Consider the following 25,091-nt stretch of genomic DNA (forward strand, 5'->3'; position numbering starts at 1 on the left):
AGATAGATAGATAGATAGATAGATAGATAGATAGATAGATAGACTTTAATCTTAGTATAGTAGGCAAGATAGATAGATAGATAGATTTTAATCTTAGTATAGTAGGTTAGATAGATAGATATTAGGAAAGACACTATATAATAGATAATAAAGGTACTATATGATAGATTTTAATCTTAGCATAGCAGGCAAGATAGATAGATAAATAGATATTAGGAAAGGCACTATATAATAGATAATAAAGGCACTATATGATAGATTTTAATCTTAGCATAGCAGGCAAGATAGATAGATAAATAGATATTAGGAAAGGCACTATATAATAGATAATAAAGGCACTATATGATAGATAGATTTTAATCTTAGTATAGTAGGCAAGATAGATAGATAGACAGAATTTAATTTTAGTATAGTAGGCAGGATTAGTTAGATAGATAGATAGATAGATAGATAGATAGATAGATAGATAGATAGATAGATAGATAGATAGATATTAGGAAAGGCACTATATAATAGATTATAAAGGCACTATATGATAGATTTTAATCTTAGCATAACAGGCAAGATAGATAGATAAATAGATATTAGGAAAGGCACTATATAATAGATAATAAAGGCACTATATGATAGATAGATTTTAATCTTAGTATAGTAGGCAAGATAGATAGATAGACAAATAGAATTTAATTTTAGTATAGTAGGCAGGGTTAGATAGATAGATAGATAGATAGATAGATAGATAGATAGATAGATATGAAAGGCACCATATAAGACAAAGACAGAGAGACAGACAGATGCTATATATTTAACAGGAAAGGCATTATATAATAGGTAAATAGATATGAAGAACACTTTATAACACAAAGATGAACAGATGTGAAAGGCACTATATAACTGATAGGAAAAGCATTGATAGACAGACAGCTCTCAAACCCTTAACCGTCAATAGCTCTGACCGGGATGAGCCGGAAAAATGAGGGCACAACTGAGGTTAAAAATCCCACTGGCACAATTCATCCTTTTGACAAATAGTCCCTGGCTACAGTGCTTCTTTCTACAAACAACGTCCCCTCAACTCACCCGTATAGTTATCCTCCTGACAGGCGCAGTAAACCCTTTAATTGATCTCGGGGTCCTCACTGCCAGTCCTTTGACCTCCATGAGGGACCGTGCCGAACTTTGCTCCCTCGTCTCCCGCTGAGCCCTCCTGGAGAGTTAGGACTGACCCTCAGCCCCATCTTGAGCTCGTCTCCTGAGACTCACTTTCCCGACTGCCTGTCTCCTCTCCCCATCCTGCCATCTCTTTTACTTTCGTTTTCTTTTTTAACGTCGGTCTCGCTCTTTCATCTCTCTTGTTCTTGTTCTCTCTTGTATTCCTCTCCCTGTTTTAGTTCAGGCTCCCCTTTTATACCGGCAGGTGCACTGGCACTGTTTACAGTTTCCGGGGCAGTAAGGAGGCCATCGACTGAGCCGCATGTATCTACAATTGAATGCATGATGGGCCAAACACCACATCAACATCCGCCACACCACCAAGCACACACCTGCACTCCCTCCAAATCCCAAGTGCTTCCTTTTTTATTTAACTAATAATTATGTGACTCCCACAGACCCCGCAATACCACACCATAGGCCTAGCAGCACACAGCATCACAGTGGCCAACTTCACAAAATGGTGGCTACCATGACTTCACTGATTGGACTGATAAAGTAAGGCCATCATTTCCTATGCTTCTAATATGAGCCATATATATTTAAGAGACTTGTTCATTTATTTATTAAATTTTATTGAACTTGTACCCCCTGACTGAAGATCTTCCATTTTGACCATAGGTGGACTGACCAGATATCCTCCTGCGGTTCTTCAGAGACAATGTGAAGGAGTGGCTGCAGGACCAGCACTAGGAGACGCGTTACGCTCCGGACCAGTCAGCAGGTACGTCAAAATCTGAGGGTCCGCACTGAGCTCACCTTAAGCCACCCAAATGAACATCTGATTATACTGCATGCTGATTGGTCAGTAAATAACGTGCAGTTTAGCTTTGTTTCATTTGTTGAGTTGTATTACTGTAGCTATTGTTCTTGTTTCATCGTGTTTTCCTTGTGATGGTATATTCATTGTTTTCAAATGATTCAATGCTAGTTTGGTTAATGTCTGCTCACTGCCATTTTGCCCCCAGGGTAGCTTCTTTGCATCAGTGTTTGCTATGCAGAGTGGTTGTCCCGGATGTTCTGCGAAGGCAGGAGCTGTAATAATTCAAGTTTGATGGCTTCCAATGATCCATGCGTTTACTTTTCATGATTCATTTTTCTTTTGAGTTCATGGCTCCTGACTTCTTGTTTTTGTTTTCTATTATGGTTCATGGGTTCGTCACCCTTTCTCAGTTAGTCTTATGGTTACGGCCTCTCGACTGTTTTAATAACTCGGTGCTGGGACTGTTCAGTTTTGGGTGAATCCTGCCAGTTACCTTAACAGCCATTCTGATTATTATAAAAAGTTCTTCATGGGCACTGCCATGTGGTCAACTGCAATGACAGCTGCAGGTTTGATGGGAGAGTGGCAGAAAGAAAGCCGTCCCTTAAAGGATAAGATAAGGTCTTGAAATGGCGGCTGTGGACTACTGCAGACTGGACAAGGTCTGCTCTTCACAGTCCAAGCTGACACTCGCCATTAGCCACCTGCACTATTAAGCTGTTCTTGAAGTTGTGCTGTGGGACCCTCAGAAACTTGTCTTCTGATTGGCTTGTGACTTTGGCTCTGCCAGACCTCTTCCTCTTCCAGTTTCCAATGCCTTTGGATTGTGTAGGGCAGCACTGGACTCACTGAACCGTTGAGTTCTTTTGAAATTTCTCTAAATGAAAGGCCTACACTTCTAAGGGTAATAATGCTCTGCCACGTTTCATTTATTAATTCTTGCCATTATCACTGGAATATTGTCCATGTCGAATTTCAGAGGGAGTAGTAACACAGTCTGTTGCAACTCTGCTTTAGATAGATAGATAGATAGATAGATAGATAGATAGATAGATAGATAGATAGATAGATAGATAGATAGATAGATAGATAGATAGATAGATAGATAGATAGATAGATAGATAGATAGATAGATACTTTATTAATCCTTTAAGACACACGGAGGCTTTTTAAGTTTTTAAGTAATCAACACAAGTTGAGACACCTGTGCAAATTGTTTGGTTCAACTTGCAAGGCTTCATTTACTTGAATTGCTGCAGAACATCTGTAGGTTGTAACCTGAGGAAGGCCCATTTGTAGTATCCTGGAATTTCCTTTTTTTCAGTTTTTGCTAACCTAAACTTTAAATTTAAACCTCTGGCAGTTGTGGACATTTAGCCGACTACACTATATAACAGATAGATGATAAAGGCACTATATAACAGATAGATAGATAGATAGATAGATAGATAGATAGATAGATAGATAGATAGATAGATAGATAGATAGATAGATAGATAGATAGATAGATAGATAGATATTAGGAAAGGCATTATATAATAGATAATAAAGGCACTATATGATAGACAGATAGATATTAGGAAAGGCACTATATAATAGATAATAAAGGCACTTGTAATATGAGCGCTATATAGCGCCCGACCCGGCACAGACTCAGGCAGAGGCACGTACTTAATTAAAACAGTTTTTATTCTTCTTCAGCCGTGGGGCACGTCTTCCCCGTGTCCCACAGGCCCAACACAGTCCCAAAAGCACTTCAATATAGCACAACAAACCACACTTCTTCTCTCCACCTCAGCAGCACCACCACTCCTCCTCCTCCTCAGGCTTAGTCCTCCTCCTCCCGACTCTGGCTCTCGAGTGATGGTGGTTGGCCCTTTTTATACCCCACTCAGAAGCGTTCCAGGTGCTTGGCCACCTGGTCCTAATTGCCCTTCCGGGTGGGGCTGAAGATATGACCAGCCAGGCTGCTGACTCCATGCAGCTCCCCCTGGCGGCCATCCAAGCCCCCAACCAGGCTGTGGAGGACTCCATGTCCCATGGAGCCATGCGCTAGGCTGGGGAATCATCATCCGCCAGGGAGGCTGCCACCAAGCGTCCCGCAGGAGGTATTGAGCTGCCCGTGGTGGCTCCCCCTGAACAGATGCAGCAGAGGCATCCCTGCCGGGCATGGAACTCGGCTGTCCTTTACACACTATATAACAGATAGATGATAAAGGTACTATATAACAGATAGATAGATAGATATTAGGAAAGGCATTATATAATAGATAATAAAGGAACTATATGATAGACAGATATTAGGAAAGGCACTATATAAAGTATCTATCTATCTATCTATCTATATAATAGATAATAAAGGCACTATATGATAGATATTAGGAAAGGCACCATATAATACATAATAAAGGCACTATATAACAGATAGATAGATAGATAGATAGATAGATAGATAGATAGATAGATAGATAGATAGATAGATAGATAGATAGATATTAGGAAAGGCATTATATAATAGATAATAAAGGCACTATATGATAGACTGATAGATATTAGGAAACGCACTATATAATGCTCTGCCACATTTCATTTGTTAATTCTTGCCATTTTCACTGGAATATTGTTCACGTCGAATTTCAGAGGGAGTAGTAATACAGTCTGTTGCAACTCTGCTTTAAGACACACGGAGGCTTTTTAAGTTTTTAAGTAATCAACACAAGTTGGGACACCTGTGCAAACTGTTTAGTTCAACTTGCAAGGCTTCATTTACTTGAATTGCTGCAGAACATCTGGCAGTTGTGGACATTTAGCCCGACTACAGACAGACACCAGGACACATGGAAGTCGAAACACATGCTTTTATTTTTCAAACACCGTGCACAACCCACCAGCATTATTGCTCACAGTCCTTTCCTCGCTTCTCCTTATTCTTCTGCCGCCTCCACTCCTCTCCTCGTAAGCTCCATCCTCTGTATTTCTGACTCTGGCCCCCTGAATGGAATAAGGTATCCCCTTTTGGATGTTCTCCAGGTGCACCCTGATGATTTTCCCTGCAGCACTTCCTGGTGTGGCTCTGGGATCATCCAGGTACCCCCTGGTGGTGGCCACAGTCCCCATCAGGGTTGAGCTTCCAAGCTCCAAGTCCATGGCCCCGATGCAATCCAGGGGGACTACCCTATTGCATTCCGGGGAAGATATTGCCCCTCTCCTGGTCCTTCTCTTCTCTAGGCATCCCGGTGGGGAAAGGTCCCCCGTCATCTGCCACACAGTTTACTGCTTACCTTTTCAACCAGTTAGGTCATTTATTGCATTTCAGCTGATTACATCGGAAAAAAAACTGAATAAATGGAGGTGTTCTGCAACCACTAGTGTGTGTGTCTCCACCTCAGATCACACCTGTTTACTGTCATAGTGTAGTTTGACGGGGAAGCAAAACAGGAAGTGATGTAACAAGCCATAGGAAAATAGTTACTGCTCAAAGGTTGATCTCTGATGGCTCATGAGACTTCACAGAGATTCTCATTGATGTTTCATTTAAGAATCAACGCTATCACCGATGTTTCTCCTAAAATTCCTTACAAGCAACAGCTTTACACAGAAAGGTGACATGAGTTATAACTGCGGTAAAAGGCACCAACTGTGAGAATTTCATTTGAAAAAGTTACATTATATTTTGTGAGGTCTCTTTCTAGTCTTGCTTTCATCTCTTTCACGACTTCATATTTTTGCTTGTATGGAATCTTTTTTGATTTTAAATAAATTCAATAAAATGTTAAAAAAAATCATATTTTTATTTATTATTATGCAGGTGTCTTACAACATTTGAGATATAAGTGGTTACATTTCTTTAATTAATTACGCTAATTGGCGTACATGCAGATTAAGTGGTCACATAATGGTGTCAGTAGTGGGATCAGAGCTCACAACCTCAGGGTTTCAAGCCCAAAGTCTTGGCCACAATGCCACTCTGCCAAGCTTTTCTTCCAGAATGAATCTGATCTAATTTGAGCACAGAAATACAAATTAGAGCAACTAATAGTTTGTATTCAGAAGCAAAGACTACAGTTTTGTAATCCTAGTAAAGTGTTTTATTACGATCGTCCATGCATGTCACTTACAGAGTAACAGAGATTGTGGAAGAGAGGTGTAGAAGACAGTGCTGGCAGAGTGGAATGGATGGAGAAGAGTGTCAGGAGTGATTTGTGACAGACGGATATCAGCAAGAGTGAAAGGGAAGGTCTACAGGACGGTAGTGAGACCAGCTATGTTATATGGGCTGGAGGTGACAGAGTTAAAGATGTTAAGATTGGCATTGGGTGTGATGAGGATGGACAGGAGGAGAAAGGAGGACATTATGGGGTCAGCTCAAGTTGGACGGTTTGGAAACAAAGTCAGAGAGGTGAGGTCACATTGGTTTGGACATGTGCAGAGGCGAGATGCTGAGTATATTGGGAGAAGGGTGCTAAGGATAGAGCTGCCAGGCAAGAGGAGAAGAGGAAGGACTAAGAGAAGGTTTATGGATGTGGTGAGAGAGGACATGCAGGTGATGGATGTGACATAGCAAGATGACGAGGACAGAAACATGTGGAAGAAGATGATCTGCTGTGGCAACCCCTAACGAGAGCAGTCGAAAGAAGAAGAAGTCCATGCATGTCACTGTATATTACTGAGCACACAATGCAAACTTTCAAATTGCAAAGAAAAAAAAATGTCACTTGGAAGATCTGAGCCCGTTGTGTGACTTGGCTGAGATCTCTACTGACACTCGAGGGGAGACCCTCGTGAGAATTCTGGGAGATTTTTTTTCTCAGAAGAGAAATCTGAGAAGCAGGGGACAGAAGACCGTGACGTCTCCATCTTATTTCTTTCTGATGTCATTGTTGTCGGAGAGAAACCAAAAAGACGTTAAGGAGATCTCTGTTTTGATGTTTTACTCCTTTGGGAAGGAATAGCAGGTTGTCTGAAAATTGGTTTGGCGGAGAATTAAACCTCCATAAATAGTCACGGTAGAGATACTCGATGTATAGTCTTGTACCGTGACAAGTGTTTGTTTGTTACTGAAATTGTTCACGTGATTTTTCTCTATTAGGGTGTCATTCGAAAGCCTTTCCGAACGTAACACTAAATACATCACCAAATCGATAGAGGAGCAAATTGGGGACACTGTCTCGGTTTTAGAAGAAATTAGAGAGGTGCCTGAAGACGATGATGTCAATTCTGCAACTGAAAAACCTACTCATGCTGTACAGTCCGGTAAGAAATAAAATTTCTGTCTGCACCGACTATTCTGTTACCAGAGAGAAGCCATTTGAGCTTCACTTGCAAGTGCCATGTGGCGGTTAGTCAATGAAGGGAAGGGAAGCAGTCAGCCCAATCCGTGGCATTGCTGCCTGCCGACTGTATGGTGACATAGTGGTCCACCTGGGCACTGTCTCTGTGGAGTTTGGGTGGTCCTCTCATGTCCATGATGTTTTCACACAGGTACCTCAGGTTTTCTTCCACATTCCAAAGACGTGTTCATTGGTGAGTGTTGGGATAGGATGCTAGTTGGGACCATTCAGGACTGGCTCATACCAGTGGGTCTGATATTTGATACTCAGACTTGAGCAGTGTGCCCCATAACAGTCGAGTCTGAAGTGTCCAAGTTGAACAAACCAGCGACTTACACTACAAAACATAGCAGATGCAAAAAACTAGCAAAACGAACTTGAAACAGGAATTGTTTTGCTTTTATTTTAGCAAATTCTGCTAATGGGGCAAGCAACGTTTACTTCAAATCAGCTGAATAATCTTCAACAAGCCCATACACCTTTCAATAAGGGGAAACACAAGATTTGAGGGTTGGATATGAAAACATGTCACTTGCTTAGATTTGCTGTGGTGCAGTGAAGTACTGGGGGACCCCGAGGGGAGCTTTATGAAGGACTAAGCTGACGCACTTAGACAGACGTAAAGTACAAACAAACGTAAATGAGAAAGAAGGATTTGATCAAGGGCGGCACGGTGGCACAGTGGTAGCGCTGCTGCCTCGCAGTTAGGAGACCCAGGTTTGCTTACCGGGTCCTCCCTGCGTGGAGTTTGCATGTTCTCCCCGTGTCTGCGTGGGTTTCCTCTGGGCGCTCCGGTTTCCTCCCACAGTCCAAAGACATGCAGGTTAGGTGGATTGGCGACTCTAAATTGGCCCTAGTGTGTGCTTGGTGTGTGGGTGTGTTTGTGTGTGTCCTGCGGTGGGTTGGCAACCTGCCCGGGATTGGTTCCTGCCTTGTGCCCTGTGTTGGCTGGGATTGGCTCCAGCAGACCCCCGTGACCCTGTGTTCGGATTCAGCGGGTTGGAAAATGGATGGATGGAAAATGTGCTGAAGGTGACTTGATCTGTCCAGCTTTGACCAAGGGCGTGGATGAGAATTTGGGCCACGTTAGCCAAACGAACAGGCCTGAAGGATTAGGAGGTCCTGCCATTGTGGGGGGGGTGCCCTCATGTTCCTGTCATTACTTTCTCATTGCAGTTCATTTGCTGTAACTTTTCTCATAATGTTAATTCAAACTGAGAGAGTGACAAGACTGTTTTGGTTACAGAACACTGCCTGTTGGAAGTGGACCTTGGGTCATATTGCGGAAACTATTCCCAAAGATGGTACTATAATAAAGCAATCAATGCATGCGCCTTGTTCTGGTATGGCGGTTGCGACGGTAATGAAAACAGATTTAACACGGAAAACGAGTGTCTCCATGCATGCTCCGCTGCACGTAAGTCATTCCGAACTTCCGTCGAAAACTCTGGGATGTTGGCAAATTGTACAGCTGAGTGTTGTGTGTGTAAAAACCCTCAAAGAGTTGTGCTTCAGTGTGCTCTGCATGTGCTGGACACCTTAGAACAATCTGGATGAGAAGAAGTCATTCAGTCCACCAAAGCTCACCTGGCCTGTCCTCTGACTTCCTCCAAAACCAGTTTTGGCAGTTGAGTCAAATAAAAATGATACAGAACACGAGAACATTAGAAAAATGGTGACGAGAGCAGGCCATTCAGCCTAACAAGTTCATCCATCTTATTCACCTTGATTGTGCAAAATAACATCAAGTCAAGTTTTGAAAGTCCCTAAACTCCAACTATCCACCACACACCTTGGTCACTTATTCCAAGTGTTTGTGGTTCTCCATTCCCTAATGTTTGTGTGAAATTTCACCTTAACGAGTTTCCAACTTTGTCCCTGTGTTCTCGAGGAACTCATTTCAAATTCACCGTCTCGATCCACTGGACTAATTCCCTCCATAATTTTCAATCAGGTCATCTCTTACTCTCCTTTTGCTTAAACCGAAAAGGCTCAGCTCTATTGGCGGTGGAAAATAACACGAACAATAAATAGCTATAAAAAAATTATCTTTAAAGGAAAATCTAATGCCAAACACCTGTATTCATGTATAGAATGTAATAAACGGAGCTCCAATAGCTGAAAAATTAATTTATAGCAAACATAAATCATAGCAGAATCAAATTTTGTGCAGACTACTGGAGGAAGTGAAGTGCATCAGAAATGGTAAAGGGGAATTAAAAGATAAAGAAAGTGAAATAGCGAACACTCCGAACTTTCGCAAGTGAGCAGTAACAGGGACTACTAAGGAGGTTCTGAGTGATGAAGAAATTGTAGAGAGAGAAGAGCTGCTGAGATTAAATAGGCTGAAATCAAACAAATCACCAGGACCAGATAATATTTATCCTCGAGTTCTTAAAGAGGTTAGCAAGTACAAATATATATATCCTTGATGAATATTTTTAGGCAGTCACTACATACTGGGGACATTCTGAAGCACTGGAAAATGGAAAATATTATCTCATTATATTAACTGGTCAGATCCAAGCAACTACAGGCCAGTAAGCTTAACAGGCATCACAGAAAAATTAATGTAAGGAATTATTGATAAGACTGAGCAACACATGGCAAGGACAGAAGTTATTAGGAACAGTGAGCATGGGAGTTCAGAAGAGGGTGGTCGTGTTTTACTAACATGATGGAATTCTATGAGGAAGCAACAAAAGGATAAAATCAAAGTGGAGCAGATGAGATTATTTATCTGGACTTTCAGAAAACATTTGATGAGGTGCCACATGAGAGGTTGGGCATCAAACTAAAAGAAGCATCAGTTCAGGGTGTGGGGTGTAGGTGAGTGCAGAATTGGCTCAGACACAGGAAGTAGAGGTTGATGGTGTGAGGAACCTCATCAGAATTTGCTGATCTTAAGGGGCAGTGCTGGGGCCGCTGCTATTTTTAATATAAATAAATTATTTAGATATTTTGACAATAAAAGAGTCCAAGACATCATAAAGGTTTGGAGCAGCCATCCACATATTGTTTTTCCCAGTTGCAAAAGTTGAAATAAGTAGCACGATGTGCATAGAACAGAGTCCAAAACAAAACTGATCACAAGAGACAAAGGTGGAGGCTTTAAAGGCCCATATAGGAAGTGATATCATCAAAAGGGCCGGAATCAGAAGTGATGTCGTCTGGACCAGAAGTGACATCATTCAAGGGCCCGGCACTGGAAGTGATGTCTTCTGAGGCGCTGGAACCTTGCAGGATTTCCCAGAAAAGGTCTGTAAGGAACTGACAAAGACAGTCAGTGCAGTCCGCCACCCCCTGGTTGGATGTTTTATTCCAATTACTCAGACCCTTTAGCTGCCTCCTACTCGCACATGTGTGACAATAGGAATATAAGTAACAAGCTGGTTAAGTTTGCAGACAATACCAAGTTTGGTGGATTAGCAGATCATTTAGAATCCGTTATATCATCACAGAAGGACCTGGACAGCAGGCAGGCTTGGGCAGATTTGTGGACGATAAAATTTAATGTCAGTAAATGTAAAGAATTACACATAGGAAGTAAAAATGTGAGGTTTGGAATACACAATGGGCAATAGGAAAATCGGAAGCCCACATTTATGAGAAGGATTTAGGAGTCATAGTGGACTGTCAGACGGTGTTCCGAAGCCTTTCAGAAGGCTAACAGAATGTCAGGTTATATAGCGCCTTGATGTGTGGAGTACAAGTCACAGGAGGTTCTGCTCAAGCTTTATAACACACTGCACAGTTTGAACCTTGATAAGGATAGATTTTGCACAAACATTAGGAACTGTTTCCTTACACAGAGAACCATAAACACATGGAATAAGTGACCGAGTAGTGTGATAGACAGTAGGACAAGAGGGACTTTCAAAACTAGACCTGGTGTCTTTTTTAGAAGAATTAAGTGGATAGGAATGGCGGGCTTTGTTGGGCTTAATGGCCTGTTCTCATCCAGATTGTTCTAATGTTCGAATGTTCTTCACTATTTGGAGCAAAAACCTGCAGCCTGTCATACGTTGGGAGTCCAAAGCACTTAAGAGTTCCAAAGCATTTAGTCTCAAACACTTCCAGTAATGGTCAGTAGAGGGGAATATCACCATAAAACCCCAGCTAGCAATTAATAATAGTAATAATTCTTTACATTTATATAGTGCTTTTCTCGCCACTCAAAGCGCTTTACATTATCAGTGGGGAGCGACTTCAACCACCACCAATATGTAGCCACCACCAACCTGGATGATGTGACGGCAGCCATTCTTGTGCCAGTGCACTCACCACACATTAGCTATTAGATGGTGAAATGGTGAGGTAGACGGGGGATGAGTAGGGGGCCAGAATGACCGGGGCATGTTGGGCAATTTGCCATGGACATTGAGACACACGCTGCTCTTTACGAAGGATCCCCAGTGATGTCCCAGTGAATCAGGACCTTAGTTTAACATCTCATCCAAATGACAGCACCGTTTTTATATCACAGTGTCTCCATCACTGCACATAGACCACAAGGTAAGCGTCTCCTGCTGGCCTCACCAACACCTCTTCCAGTAGCAACCCAAGCTTTTCCTAGATGGCCTCCCATTCAAGTACGGCTTACCTTCCAGTGGGCACATGTGGTGCTTGCCCTAGTAATAAGTGCAAGCAGAGAATCTTTATAAAATAAAAAATGTATTCTTCATAAAGAGCATACCAGCCCCATTGAAACTCCATGGAATGGAATTGCCTGTAACAAAGACAATTCAAGTCTCACTACAGAAATCCAAAGGCAGGTCTAAAACAGAACAGAAAATCAGAAAATCAGAGATGCAATGGTTCTGAAAATTCACAATAGATAGATAGATAGATAGATAGATAAGCACAAGTGCACTCACCGACTCCCTGACAAACCTCCAGGTACTGTGGGAGACCCTCCAGATGTAAAGGGCGGAGGGAGGGCAGTTCCTGGCTGTGATTGTCAGCTGGCCCTGCCTCCTAGAGGACCACCCACAATACACAAGGAACATAACAACTAACATACAGAGATAAAACCAAAAAATCAAGAATGATGCACATAACATAAAAAGAATCAAAAATCAACAAAAGAGACATAAAGCATAAATATGAACCCCAGCCAGCCGGGGAGGAACCCTGAATGAAACATGGCACAACCACTGCGGCCCCCTGGGACTGAACTGAAGAAGCTGCCTTCTGTCTTTTTGATTAGTTTCTTCTCACAGATTTTGTGGTCCTGAGAAAGATTTTAAAGTATAAAGGACCAGCAGATGAGACCTGAACATCAGGCTAAATTCAATTCCAAAAGGTCAAAATGAAAAGTCGACGAAACCAAAACACTTTCCTAATTTGTCACTGAAAAATCAAAGTGAGAACTGGAAACCCGAAACACTACATGAGGGAGAGCTCACCGCAAAGGGTTATTTCAGAATGTATCCGTAATCTCGGACAAGCAGAAAGCACACAGCGCTGACCTGAATACCGTTGTAGTAATGCTGTCATGAAAGATTTTAAAGTATAAGGGACCAGAAGGCTAAATTTAATTCCAAAAGATCAAAACTAAAAGTTGTTGAAACTAAAACAATACGCTAATTTGTAAATGAAAAATTACATTAGAGAGCTCACTTCAGAGGGTTTTTTTTTTTTTCAGAATGTATCTGTAATCTCAGATGACCACAAAGCACATGGCGCTGACCTGTACACCGTCGTGGTAATGGAGTCATGTGCTGGACACTCTTGGTCATCATAGCGTAGCAGCTCTGTAGTAACTGAACCAACATGGCGCTGTGAGAAGACACAGTTTTAAATCTAAAGTCATTTTCACTCAGAACACTGAAAAACCCAAAATTGGAGGAAACCATCAAAAGGAGTTAGGAAAATGAAAACCAAACACATTTTGTACCACCACACTTCCTGCAGTTCAATTAGTCATATAATAATCATAATGGGGCGTTAAATGAATACAATTATTTATATTATTTTTATGTAGTGAGAAGTCAAGTAAAATGACACCTTTTTTTTGGCTAACTAAAAATATGCCTGCTTTCGAGGCAATTCAGGCCCCTTCTTCAGGCAAGATGCAATACGGAGACTGGAGTTCCCTGTGTTTACACAGACACCAGGACAGATAACAGCATTGGAAAACCTTTAAGCGAGAAATCTTAGATGTAAAAAATTAATAGAGCTCTTCAGGTTAAGATTCATTTAGCAAGAGAGGAGAACAATGTATAGGGCAAGATATGTGGATAAGATAACTGTCCAACAAAGTCTTTTGAAGTTTCTGATGTGGGTCTGTAGATAGGTTGTTTGTGTCAGTCCGACAGATGCAAACAATCCTCATATCTGGGCATAAGACCCATGTCTCTATTCAAACTATGTTGTAATGTGCTGAATTTTCGCACAAGTTTAACTTCCCATTCTTTTCTCTCTTGCTGTGTTCGGAAGTTGTCCCTACGCCCTGTGACTTTAAAGACCCACTCACAGCGTCCATGGCTGTTGAAATGGGCCGCTACAGGAACATCTGTGTCGCCATGCTTGATGTGGACCCTGTGGAAATTCATTCTCTGGCGTGGAGTGTTTGTCCAGTTTTTCCCACATAGAGTGCAGTGTCAGGACATTTCATACAGAGAATGAGGGAGACCACATTAGATGATCTGCAGGAAAATGACCCCTTTATGCGATGTTCTAGTCGGCAGTGTGGTATACATGTAAGTACATGGTCTGTATTATAAATGTGACCACACGTTTTACATCTTTTCTGTAGGCAGGGAGATGTGCCATTTTCTGTTGGTTCACTTAGGGAGCTTTGGACAATTAGTTTGTGCAGGTTTGGCAGTTGTCTGTATGCCAGGACGGTGGTTCAGGAAATACATTTTTCAGCGTTTCGTCATTGCGTAGCATTGGCTTAAGTTCTTTTATAATTTTTTGAAGTCCTTCATGATGTGGGTTATGGGTGACAACAAGGGGAATGCGGTTCTTGTTGTCTTTGTTTATATATTGCAGAAGATGGTCTCTGGGTGTGGCAGTAGCTCTTCTTATTTGAGTGTCTGTTGTTTTGGGGGTATAACCTTGTCTGATGAAATCTTGCTCCTGCAGTTGTTTATCCCGGTCTGTCGGGTCTGAGCAAATACGGTTGTAATGTATTGCTTGGCTGAAAATAATGGAGCACCTTATATGCTTGGGGTGGAAGCTTTCACTTCTCAGGTAGGTCCGTCTGTCTGTCAGTTTGTGAAAAACAGAAGTTATAAGGGTATTATCTTTCTGTTGAATGGTGGTGTCAAGGAACATATTATTATACAGTGCATCCGGAAAGTATTCTCAGCACATCACTTTTTCCACATTTTGTTATGTTACAGCCTTATTCCAAAATGGATTAAATTCATTTTTTTCCTCAGAATTCTACACACAACACCCCATAATGACAACATGAAAAAAGTTTACTTGAAGTTTTTGCAAATTTATTAAAAATAAAAAAATTGAGAAAGCACATGTACATAAGTATTCACAGCCTTTGCCATGAAGCTCGAAATTGAGCTCAGGTGCCTTCTGTTTCCCCTGATCATCCTTGAGATGTTTCTGCAGCTTCATTGGAGTCCACCTGTGGTAAATTCAGTTGACTGGACCTGATTTGGAAAGGCACACACCTGTCTATAGAAGGTCCCACAGTTGACAGTTCATGTCAGAGCACAAACCAAGCATGAAGTCAAAGGAATTGTCTGTAGACCTCCGAGACAGGATTGTCTCGAGGCACAAATCTGGGGAAGGTTACAGAAAAATTTCTACTGCTCTGAAGGTCCCAATGAGCACAGTGGCCTCCATCATCTGTAAGTGGAAGAAGTTCGAAACCACCAGGACTCTTCCTAGAGCTGGCCGGCCATCTAAACTGAGCAATCAGGGGAGAAGGGCCTTAGTCAGGGAGGTGACCAAGAACCCGACTGTCACTCTGTCAGAGCTCCAGAGGTCCTCTGTGGAGAGAGGAGAACCTTCCAGAAGGACAACCATCTCTGCAGCAATCCACCACTCCTTAGTAAAAGGCACATGGCAGCCCACCTGGAGTTTGCCAAAAGGCACCTGAAGGACTCTCAGACCATGAGAAAGAAAATTCTCTGGTCTGATGAGACAAAGATTGAACTCTTTGGTGTGAATGCCAGGCGTCACGTTTGGAGGAAACCAGGCACCGCTCATCACCAGGCCAATACCATCCCTACAGTGAAGCATGGTGGTGGCAGCATCATGCTGTTGGGATGTTTTTCAGCGGCAGGGACTGGGAGACTAGTCAGGATAAAGGGAAAGATGACTGCAGCAATGTACAGAGACATCCTGGATGAAAACCTGCTCCAGAGCGCTCTTGACCTCAGACTGGGGCGACGGTTCATCTTTCAGCAGGACAACGACCCTAAGCACACAGCCAAGATATCAAAGGAGTGGCTTCAGGACAACTCTGTGAATGTCCTTGAGTGGCCCAGCCAGAGCCCAGACTTGAATCCGATTGAACATCTCTGGAGAGATCTTAAAATGGCTGTGCACCGACGCTTCCCATCCAACCTGATGGAGCTTGAGAGGTGCTGCAAAGAGGAATGGGCCAAACTGGCCAAGGATAGGTGTGCCAAGCTTGTGGCATCATATTCAACAAGACTTGAGGCTGGAATTGCTGCCAAAGGCGCATCGACAAAGTATTGAGCAAAGGCTGTGAATACTTATGGCCATGGGATTTCTCAGTTTGTTTATTTTTAATAAATTTGAAAAAACTTCAAATAAACTTTTTTCACATTGTCATTATGGGGTGTTGTGTGTAGAATTCTGAGGAAAAAAATGAATTTAATCCATTTTGGAATAAGGCTGTAACATAACAAAATGTGGAAAAAGTGATGAAGCGCTGTGAATACTTACTGGATGCACTGTAGGTCACCTAAAGATTGTTCAAAGAAAAACTACTAAAATAGGCATAATAATTATTATTTATAAAATAACAGTAATTTAACAGAACACTTTTTACAAGCTTTGTCTTCCAGTTTAGTGGGCATAACAACATTCCCAAAATCCCAGACATAACAGACGCAAGTCCCAGGTTCAAGAACCCTTTAATTTCACAGACCACCTTGTACAGGCTTTGTCTTCAAATTTTCACAGCTCAGCAGTCGCTGTTCTCCTTCCCTCCGTCCCAGCTAAGTGTCGTCCACTACCTCCCGACTCCGACTCCCAATTGAACTGAGGCGGCCTCTTTTATTTTAGACCCTCGAGTACTTCTTTATCCACCGTACTACACCCTGGACACACTTCAAGGTCTAGGAGAAGCTCTTTAAAACAGGGAGGTCCTCTCCTGACAGTAACCTCTGGCAGCCCCCATGTATCCCGACAGAGTCCCACACAACCCTGTGAGAGTCCAGACTGGGACCACACCAGATGAGCTCTGCCATCTATTGTTCCAGGGGGCCAAACTATTCCTGAAATACAGACTCCCTCAGTCCATCCACTGGTCTTTCTCCCTGACTGGGATAAAAACATGGAGCCATCCTGGCTGGGGTGCACCTCCATCTGTGCTCTCCTTTCATAATGGCATCCTGCTGGGTACGAGACAACACTCCATCCCAGTCAGTGTGCCATTCCATCCATGACATTTATTACAAAATATTCATAATTCTATCGATTTAACATTCCATTTTGATTATTATATGAATAACCAACAGAGAGAACTGAGCTACAGGAAGTGTTGTGTGGTACAGAATGTGTTTGCTTTTCATTTTTGTGGTTTCATTTGAGGTTTTCAGTGTTGCTGATTTCAGTTTTGTGGGTAAAATTTGCTTTAGATTTAAATCTGCGTCTTCTCGCAGCGCCATGTTGGTTGAGTTACTACAGAGTTGCCATGCTATGATGACTGAAAAGTGCATGGCACACGACTCCAATACCACAACAGTGTACAGGTCAGCGCCATGTGCTTTCTGGTCATCCGAGATTACGGATACATACTAAAACAACTGCGGTGGGTTGGCACCCTGCCCGGGATTGGTTCCTGCCTTGCGCCCTGTGTTGGCTGGGATTGGCTCCAGCAGACCCCCCGAGACCCTGTGTTTGGATTCGGTGGGTTGGAAAATGGATGGATGGATGGATACTAAAACAACCCTTTGAAGTGAGCTCTGTCTTGTGGTGTTTCTGGTGTCCAGTCCTCACTTTGATTTTTCAGTTCTGAATTAGCGTATTGTTTTTGGTTTTGATGACTTCTAGTTTTGATCTTTTGGAATAGAATTTAGCCTTCTGGTCCCTTATACTTTTAAAATCGTTTTCAGAACCACCATGTTTATCAACAGAAGCTCAACAACGCTGAAGGACAGCATCCATGTTCATTTAGCCTTAACTTCAATGCTCTATGCTGAGTGAGTTCAAACTACCCATAAGCCATTGCAAGCATGTTGTATTATGTCAGGTTCTCTCTGTTGTAGTTATTGTGTAATTTCAAGATCACATTTCACAATACCATGCTGCTGACTTGAAGACCCGCCTCTCCCTCTCATTCATTGGTTGTAAGTCCTGTCCTTAATTCAAAAGTGCAATCCCGTGTAAAAGTGCTTCCTGTTTGCAGACTTCTTTCATTTTTCATAGCCATTTATTTCTCAAAATTTTAGCAAACAAGTACACAAATATGCCTGGGTGAGTTGGCATGCGGATTGCGCGACAAGTAAAGTGAGACTTTTTTCATGGACATTTTTTTGTATCGTTTTCTACTGTCCAGTACTGGTCACCATGGAGTCCCATTCTGTTAGAAATTTTACTCTGTCTGTTCTCTACAAAATATGAGATGATTTTTTTTTCTAGGCCATCACTACAGATGACGTGGAGTAAATAACATATAAAGAAATTTCATCTTTGGGTGGAGAGTTTCTTTTAAGTGAGAGACATAAAGCAGCAGCAGCATATTCAGGAACCTGAAACATAGAATCCATTTAAAATAACACAAACAAATACAAAGAAAATAAACTAAAGCCAGGTGACAGATCCTCGGCCAAACCATGACATGTGTGAATTACTGTAAGCGAAAGTCTGGCTGGTGAGATGATCTCCAGAAGAGTAAAACATGAGAATCGTCAGGGGAGTGAAGAAAAGGCCAACACTGATAACAACAAACCAGAAAGCCGACATCAGAGACTAAACAGGCCAACCGAGAACCTAAAGTCAAAAATGAAAGGAAGTCCAAACCAATAAAGATCTGAAGCTAGCCTCTTTGAAACTAACTCTAAAGCTCTTCTTTTAGAGATGTATCCACTGAGGGATAAGGAATATGATGATTACGGTCACATTAATACCAGAAGTTGGCAGACGTCATTAACTGTGGCAATTGCAATCGCGTTACGAGGAACAGCATAGGTTTGAGAAACTAGTGCTGTCCAAAATGGGGTTGTGAAGGACATAAACAAAATAATAAAATAAATTAAACTGATCAAAGTCATGCGCCATAGCTGATCTCTTGCCAACCCCAAGCTAACCCCAAGATCCCGAGCAAAGAGGAAGATCTGTCATCATGGCAGTGTGGTGGGACCTTCTGTGCCCTGAACACACATTCTGACAGGAGGTCCCAACGAACGAAATTGTATTACGCAACAAATAACTCTAACGCAATATGAAACATAATTTACTTTCAAATTATTATGTTTTACTCTGTTTTAATATGGTTAATTACTCGCAGTAATGTAAAATAGTTCTATTATGCATATGTAATAATTTCCATGAAAATAAAAATCTGTTTAAATTGTACATCTGCATCCCCATACGCGAGCGGCAGAACCGCAAAGAGGCTAGCACGTAGCGCCCGCCTGGGGGTTGGTGAGCGACGCGAGCAGGGGGCAAAGTCCTCTAGTATTATATATATTATTATATTATTTTAAAAATCCAAAACTGATTCCTTTTTCTTAAAAGTAAGAAAAAACACTTAATAAGGAGGAAATACATTTTTGGGGGGAGCGGATTTCCAAGTAGTTATAAAAAGTCCTGTTTTGTTTTAAAATTCAAAACTCTGCCAGGTGGCACCGAGTTCACCAAGTGGCAGGTGTGCCAGCCAAGGTTCAGGTCTGCAGTAAAAACATGGAAAGAAGAAACTGCTGGTGATTGAGAGCCAAGAGGTCCGCGTCTCTAATTGCGGGTCCATCATTTCTTCAGGAAAACCCGATGCCCGTTCAGCACAGCTGTGTGTGAAGGTACCAGAAACATGTGGGCATGAGCTACAAATCAGAGCTCAGAGGAAAAAGATTTTTTTTTTAAAGCGACAGCTTTTCTTCATATCAAGATAAACAGAAAGTTTATCTAAATTCATCGTCAAGCCTGTCAGGATTCTTGTCTGGACTGTTTTGGAACGTTTTCTTCAAGTTCCCCTATTAATTTTGAAGCCCTTACTGTTTTTCTGTGGCACAGCTTAATCTCTGGGTTACTGACCTGGGAAAGTTGAGCATCCTCAAGTCATGCGCCATAGCTGATCTCTTGCCAACACCAAGCTAACCCCAAGATCTCGAGCAAAGAGGAAGATCCGTCATCATGGCAATGTGGTGGGACCTTCTGTGCCCTGAACACACATTCTGACAGGAGGTCCCAAAGTGCTCGGAGGAGAACATCATATGTGGAGGCACAATGAGATCCTTATGGAAATTGCCAAGTGGGTGGGCCAACCGGGGGTCAAAGTCAGTGGATACCAAGAATCGTTACGAGGAGCAGCATAGGCTGGAGAAACTAGTGCTGTCCAAAATGGGGTTATGGAGAACATAAACAAAATAATAAAATAAACTAATCAAAGACCCTTTGAAAAAATGAAATGAAAGCAAAACTGAAAGCTACAGAATGTGCTGTCTGAAGTGCGAACAGAGAGAGAAAGGAGGAAATGACCGAGAATGGAATGACAGAGCGCAACGTAGACAAACAATGCGAGTAACCAGGAGGTCAATCAGAGTAAAGTGGCTGAGCCTGATAACGAAAGACAAAATCCAAGGACCTGCAAGAATGAAAACCAAAGAGACATAAAAAGCTTGACAGCTTTGTCGCAATCGTCTTTTCAAAAATCAGGCGATCTGATTTCCATAAAGGGGGTTCTATTACCTCCACGAATGATGTCATGATGGTGTGACCCCTCTGGTGTGTGCCTAAGCAACCCCTGTTCACGTCCTAGCAACCTGATCACAAAACAACCATTGCTGTCAAAAACCAAGATGGCATTGCAGTTAAAATATAACAAATAACAAACAAATAAATGAACTATTAGAATATTAAATGTAGCACCTGTAAAGTGATGCAAAAGACACCACAAAAACAGTTTGGGATGGCCTCCCCATATACTTGAAATTTGGTCTGAAGAATAAAGGTAACATATGAAAAAAAGCTCTTTACAGACCTGAGTCCCAAACAGTGTGGAGGTAACAGAAAAACATGGCGGTTTTAAAGCCGGAGAAAGGAAGTGATGTCATCTGGACAGGAACCAGAAGTGATGTCATCAGGCTCAGGCAGAATTTCCTGTGGTTGGTCTGCAGAGGAAGAAGAGAAGGGATCAGTGCACTCTGCCACCCACTGGTTCGGCATGGAATTGCCCTCTTTAGAGCCCTTTAGCTGAAGGTAAAATAACATACACCATGAATGGTGGATTCTGGGAAAAAACAAACCAGCCATAGGAAAAATTTCTAAATGAGGAATAAATTATTAAATGTCTGCTCACTCATGATGCATAGATAATACGTTGTTTGTCCCAAGGGGGAAATTTTGCTTTTTACGGATGTAAAAAAATATTACAACAGACAACAGCCTTCTTCAAACAAAGTTAAAGACCAACAAGAAGAAGAAACCCATTGACTTCTCTAACGGTAGATAGCAGACACAGTTAGGCGCTATACAGGCGTACTGCTGTTGGTATAAAGGAGTCCCCATCATGTTCCTTGACACACTTCTACAAAATGATTTGTTGGCTAAACCTCTGCAGTGTTACAAGCCCGGGGTCCCAAACACTACAGGGTCTCAAAGCACATAGTCCAGAAAATCAGGGGCAAAGCCTCAAATCTGGCTAGTGATATAAAAATACTTATTTTTCACCAGAAAAACGCTCTGAAAAAATGCAAAGTTCTGAAGAGCACAAAATGTATAAAATGTTTGTTAAAAGTAAATGCAGAAGCAAACAGAATCCCAATACAAAATCTCAAGGAAAGTCAAAAAACAGAGCAGTAGGTCAAGAAAATGCAATAAATCACTTAGCAGAAACACAAACAAAACACAAAAACTCACCACTCCTAAGCTCATTTGATATGAACCACCAGGAACTGTGGAGACCCTCTAGATAAATAGGGGAGAGGGCAGCATGTGGTGGGGATTTGGAGGTGACTCTGCTTCTTAGGGGGACCACCCACAGATCACATGGAATATAACACAGGCAGCCTACATACATGGTCAAAATCAAAAACAAAGAATAATGCACATGATCAATAAGAGTAACATTAACATAAATAAATGGCAGAACAAAGAACATAAAGGACATACAGCCAAGGAAGAGGAACTCCGTGCCAGTCTGTCACAGAGAGAATATGCAGCTGGTTTCTAATGGCCATATCTGTTGATTTTGATTCTCTACTATCACCAGTGGATCCAGAGAGCACCCCATAACTGAGCCTGCCTTCTTATTCAGGTTGTCGTTTCAGAGGGCCTCTCTGTGTTACCAGCTCAACATGCCACGCTGGTCATCACAGAGTTGTAGAACATGTAAAGGATGTCACTACCTCCATTAAAGGAGTGTAGTGTTGTTCATAATGGCCATCACTTTTGATTTGATTCTCTACTATCACCAGTGGATCCAGAGAGCTTCCTATAACTGAGCCTGCCTATCTTCTTAAGAAGGTTGTTGATTCGGTGGGCCTCTCTTTTGAGTGATGTTACCTTCCCAGAACACCACGCTAGTTGTCAAAGTATTGTAGAATGTCACTACCCACATTAAAGAGGTGCGGCATTGTTCCTAATGGCCATCAGTTTTGATTTGATTCTCTACTATCTACGGGTCCAGGGAGCATCCCACAACTTCTTCTTAATGAGGTTGTCGATTCGGTGAGCCTCTCTTTTTAGTGATGTAACCCAGCACACCACGCTGGTTGTCACAGTATTGTAGAATGTCACTACCCCCATTAAAGGGGTGCAGCATTGTTCCTAATGGCCATTAGTTTTGACTTGATTCTCTATTACCATCAGTGCATCCAGAGGGCATCCCATAACTGAGCCTGCCTTCCCATTCAGGTTGTCGTTTCAGAGGGCCTCTCTGTGTTACCAGCTCAACATACCACGCTGGCCATCACAGAGTTGTAGAACATGTAAAGGATGTCCCTACCCCCATTAAAGGAGTGTAGTGTTGTTCATAATAGCCATCACTTTTGATTTGATTCTCTACTCTCACCAGCAGGTCCAGAGAGCTTCCCATAACTGAGCCTGCCTATCTTCTTAAGAAGGTTGTTGATTTGGTTGGCCTCTTTTTTTAGTGATGCTACCTGCCCAGCACACCACACTGGTTGTCACAGTATTGTAGAATGTCATTACCCCCATTAAAGGGGTGCAGCATTGTTCCTAATGGCCATTCGCTTTGACTTGATTCTCTACTACCATCAGTGGGTCCAGAGGGCATCCCATAACTGAGCCTGCCTTCTTATTCAGGTTGTCGTTTCAGAGGGCCTCTCTGTGTTACCAGCTCAGCATACCATGCTGGCCATTACAGAGCTGTAGAACATGTAAAGGATATCACTACCCCCATTAAAGGAGTGCAGTGTTGTTCATAATGGCAATCCGTTTGTCTTCATTTTCTCCTCCGCCTCCATCTCCAGCGGGTCAACAGAGCATCACATAACTGAACCTGCCTTCTTAAAGGAATGCGGCCTTATTCATAATGGCCATCATAGTTTAAACTTTCCAAACAAAATGATAAACCATCCAAAAATATTTATTTGATTCAAATAAAAACATGTACAGAATTATACCAATGTACAAACGGGTAAATTAAATGCATTCATAGCAATGAAAAACGGGCACCAGCATTCCTGAATAATAATAATAATAATAATAATTCATTACATTTATATAGCGCTTTTCTCATTACTCAAAGCGCTATCCAAACAGGGAGGAACTGGGAAGCGATATGACAGATACTCAATTTGAAGTGTGGTGGTCTTGAACCACAATCAGCTGGGGGGGGTCTTTCTTGGTGAATTTTTACTGTGTGAATCTGTAAAACTGAAACACCTTTGGGCATTCAGTTTGGCTGAACAGCACTCAGCGAATTCAGTGCCACCTGGCAAAGGTTTGAATCTCCGAAGAAAATATCCCTTTTTAAAAAATACTTGGAAATTTGCCCCCCAAATACAAACTCTTTTCCTATAACTGTTTTTCCTTACACTTAAGAAAAACATGATGTGTTTTCACTGTTTTTAATATAAATATGACTATCCAATTACCGCGTTTTATGGTTTTTATATGAGTAGCCAACAGATATAACCAAACTAAAGGAAGTTTAAGAGAATAATCTCAGACAAAACATGATCAGCAGGGAACTAAACTGACTAAAGTACAAGGACGGTAACTGGTGCATAAACAAGGAGCGACAGTGAGATTTCAGGAATCAGACGAGGGGGTCATGGTGGCACAGTGGTCATCTCCTAGATGTGGCACCGGTATTAGGTTTGAATCTCACGCCCAGTGGATGTCTGTGTGAGGTTTGCATGTTCTTCCCATGTCCTTCTGGGTTTCCCATCTCACTGTCCCAAAGGTCTGGAGGTTAAATGAACTGGTGACACTAAGGTGGCCTTGTGTGAATGGGGCTGGCATCTTATCCAGGGTAGTTCTTTTCTGGCGGCAAGAGCTACCAGTATAAACTCTGAGTTACATTAAGAGGGCTTTGCTATGCCTAGTGTTGGAAAAGGCAAACCGAGTGAAAGGAACTGAAATGGGAAAGGAAATAAACCAACCAGGAGGTCAAAGCCTTGAATCTGTCCACCATATTGTTTGTCTCAAAAAACAAAATCGCGGAAAACGGAAACAAAAAGTCAGGAACCAGGAAATCTACTTACAGAAGAACTTCTGCTACACGCAAACAAAGGATTTTTTTTTTTTTTTTGATTATCTGCAAACTCAGATGTTGACAAATCATGTAACTTCCAGGACTGTGCTCCATAGCAACTGTAACAGATGCCAAGCAGGGGCGGGCATCCCTACTAGGATGAGACATGGGTCCTTAACTGGCTGGGAGGCCAGCCTATTGAATAAGCAAGTAGGAAGGCAAGAAATGTCCTACCTTGGCCAGGAGGTTGGCATGAGGTGTTCAGTTGAAAGTGGATACACTGGCATCCTGGCATGGATGGACCAAAGATCCTTACCTGGCTGGAAGGCCAATGTAACGGAGGGACCGAGGGAGATGGTTTGACAAGAGTAGATTTTCTCTAGAGGGAAGCATTCCTGGGCTTTGGTACCTGTTTGGACACCTGCAGGGTATGCTGGGAAATGTAGTCCTGTGGGGCAACCCTTTTGGGTTCTCTAAGTGCTGCCAAGGGGGTGATGGGGGTTCATAACCCCTACTTTATGGAACTTCTGATTGAGCCAGAAGTGCTTCCCATGGGTAATTCCCTGACATCGGAAGTACAATGGGGTCTTGGATCAATGGAGCCTCACTGCCTTGCACCAGGTGAGTTGGAGTCGGGTGTGGAGGACTGGCAAAGATCTCCTTGGAGCAGCGAAGGAAAGGAGAAGAAGAAGAGAGAAGAGTGTTTGGTTTTGTGCTTGTGCTGTCATTACAAAGCAGCCTT

The 25,091-nt window shown here is 42.2% G+C and overlaps 1 protein-coding gene across 1 annotated transcript in view; it reads left to right on the forward strand.

The window, feature by feature from the left end:
* Positions 1 to 25,091, forward strand: part of LOC114664078 (collagen alpha-6(VI) chain-like) — a 353,886-nt gene that overhangs the window by 317,832 nt on the left and 10,963 nt on the right. Inside the window, exons 38-40 of the mRNA XM_051936115.1 lie at positions 1,834 to 1,936; positions 7,065 to 7,228; positions 8,552 to 8,722. Coding sequence (XP_051792075.1) covers positions 1,834 to 1,936; positions 7,065 to 7,228; positions 8,552 to 8,722 — 438 coding nt within the window. The remainder of the gene's footprint in view (positions 1 to 1,833; positions 1,937 to 7,064; positions 7,229 to 8,551; positions 8,723 to 25,091) is intronic.

Source organism: Erpetoichthys calabaricus, chromosome 13, assembly GCF_900747795.2.
Source record: "Erpetoichthys calabaricus chromosome 13, fErpCal1.3, whole genome shotgun sequence".
NCBI lineage: Eukaryota > Metazoa > Chordata > Cladistia > Polypteriformes > Polypteridae > Erpetoichthys > Erpetoichthys calabaricus.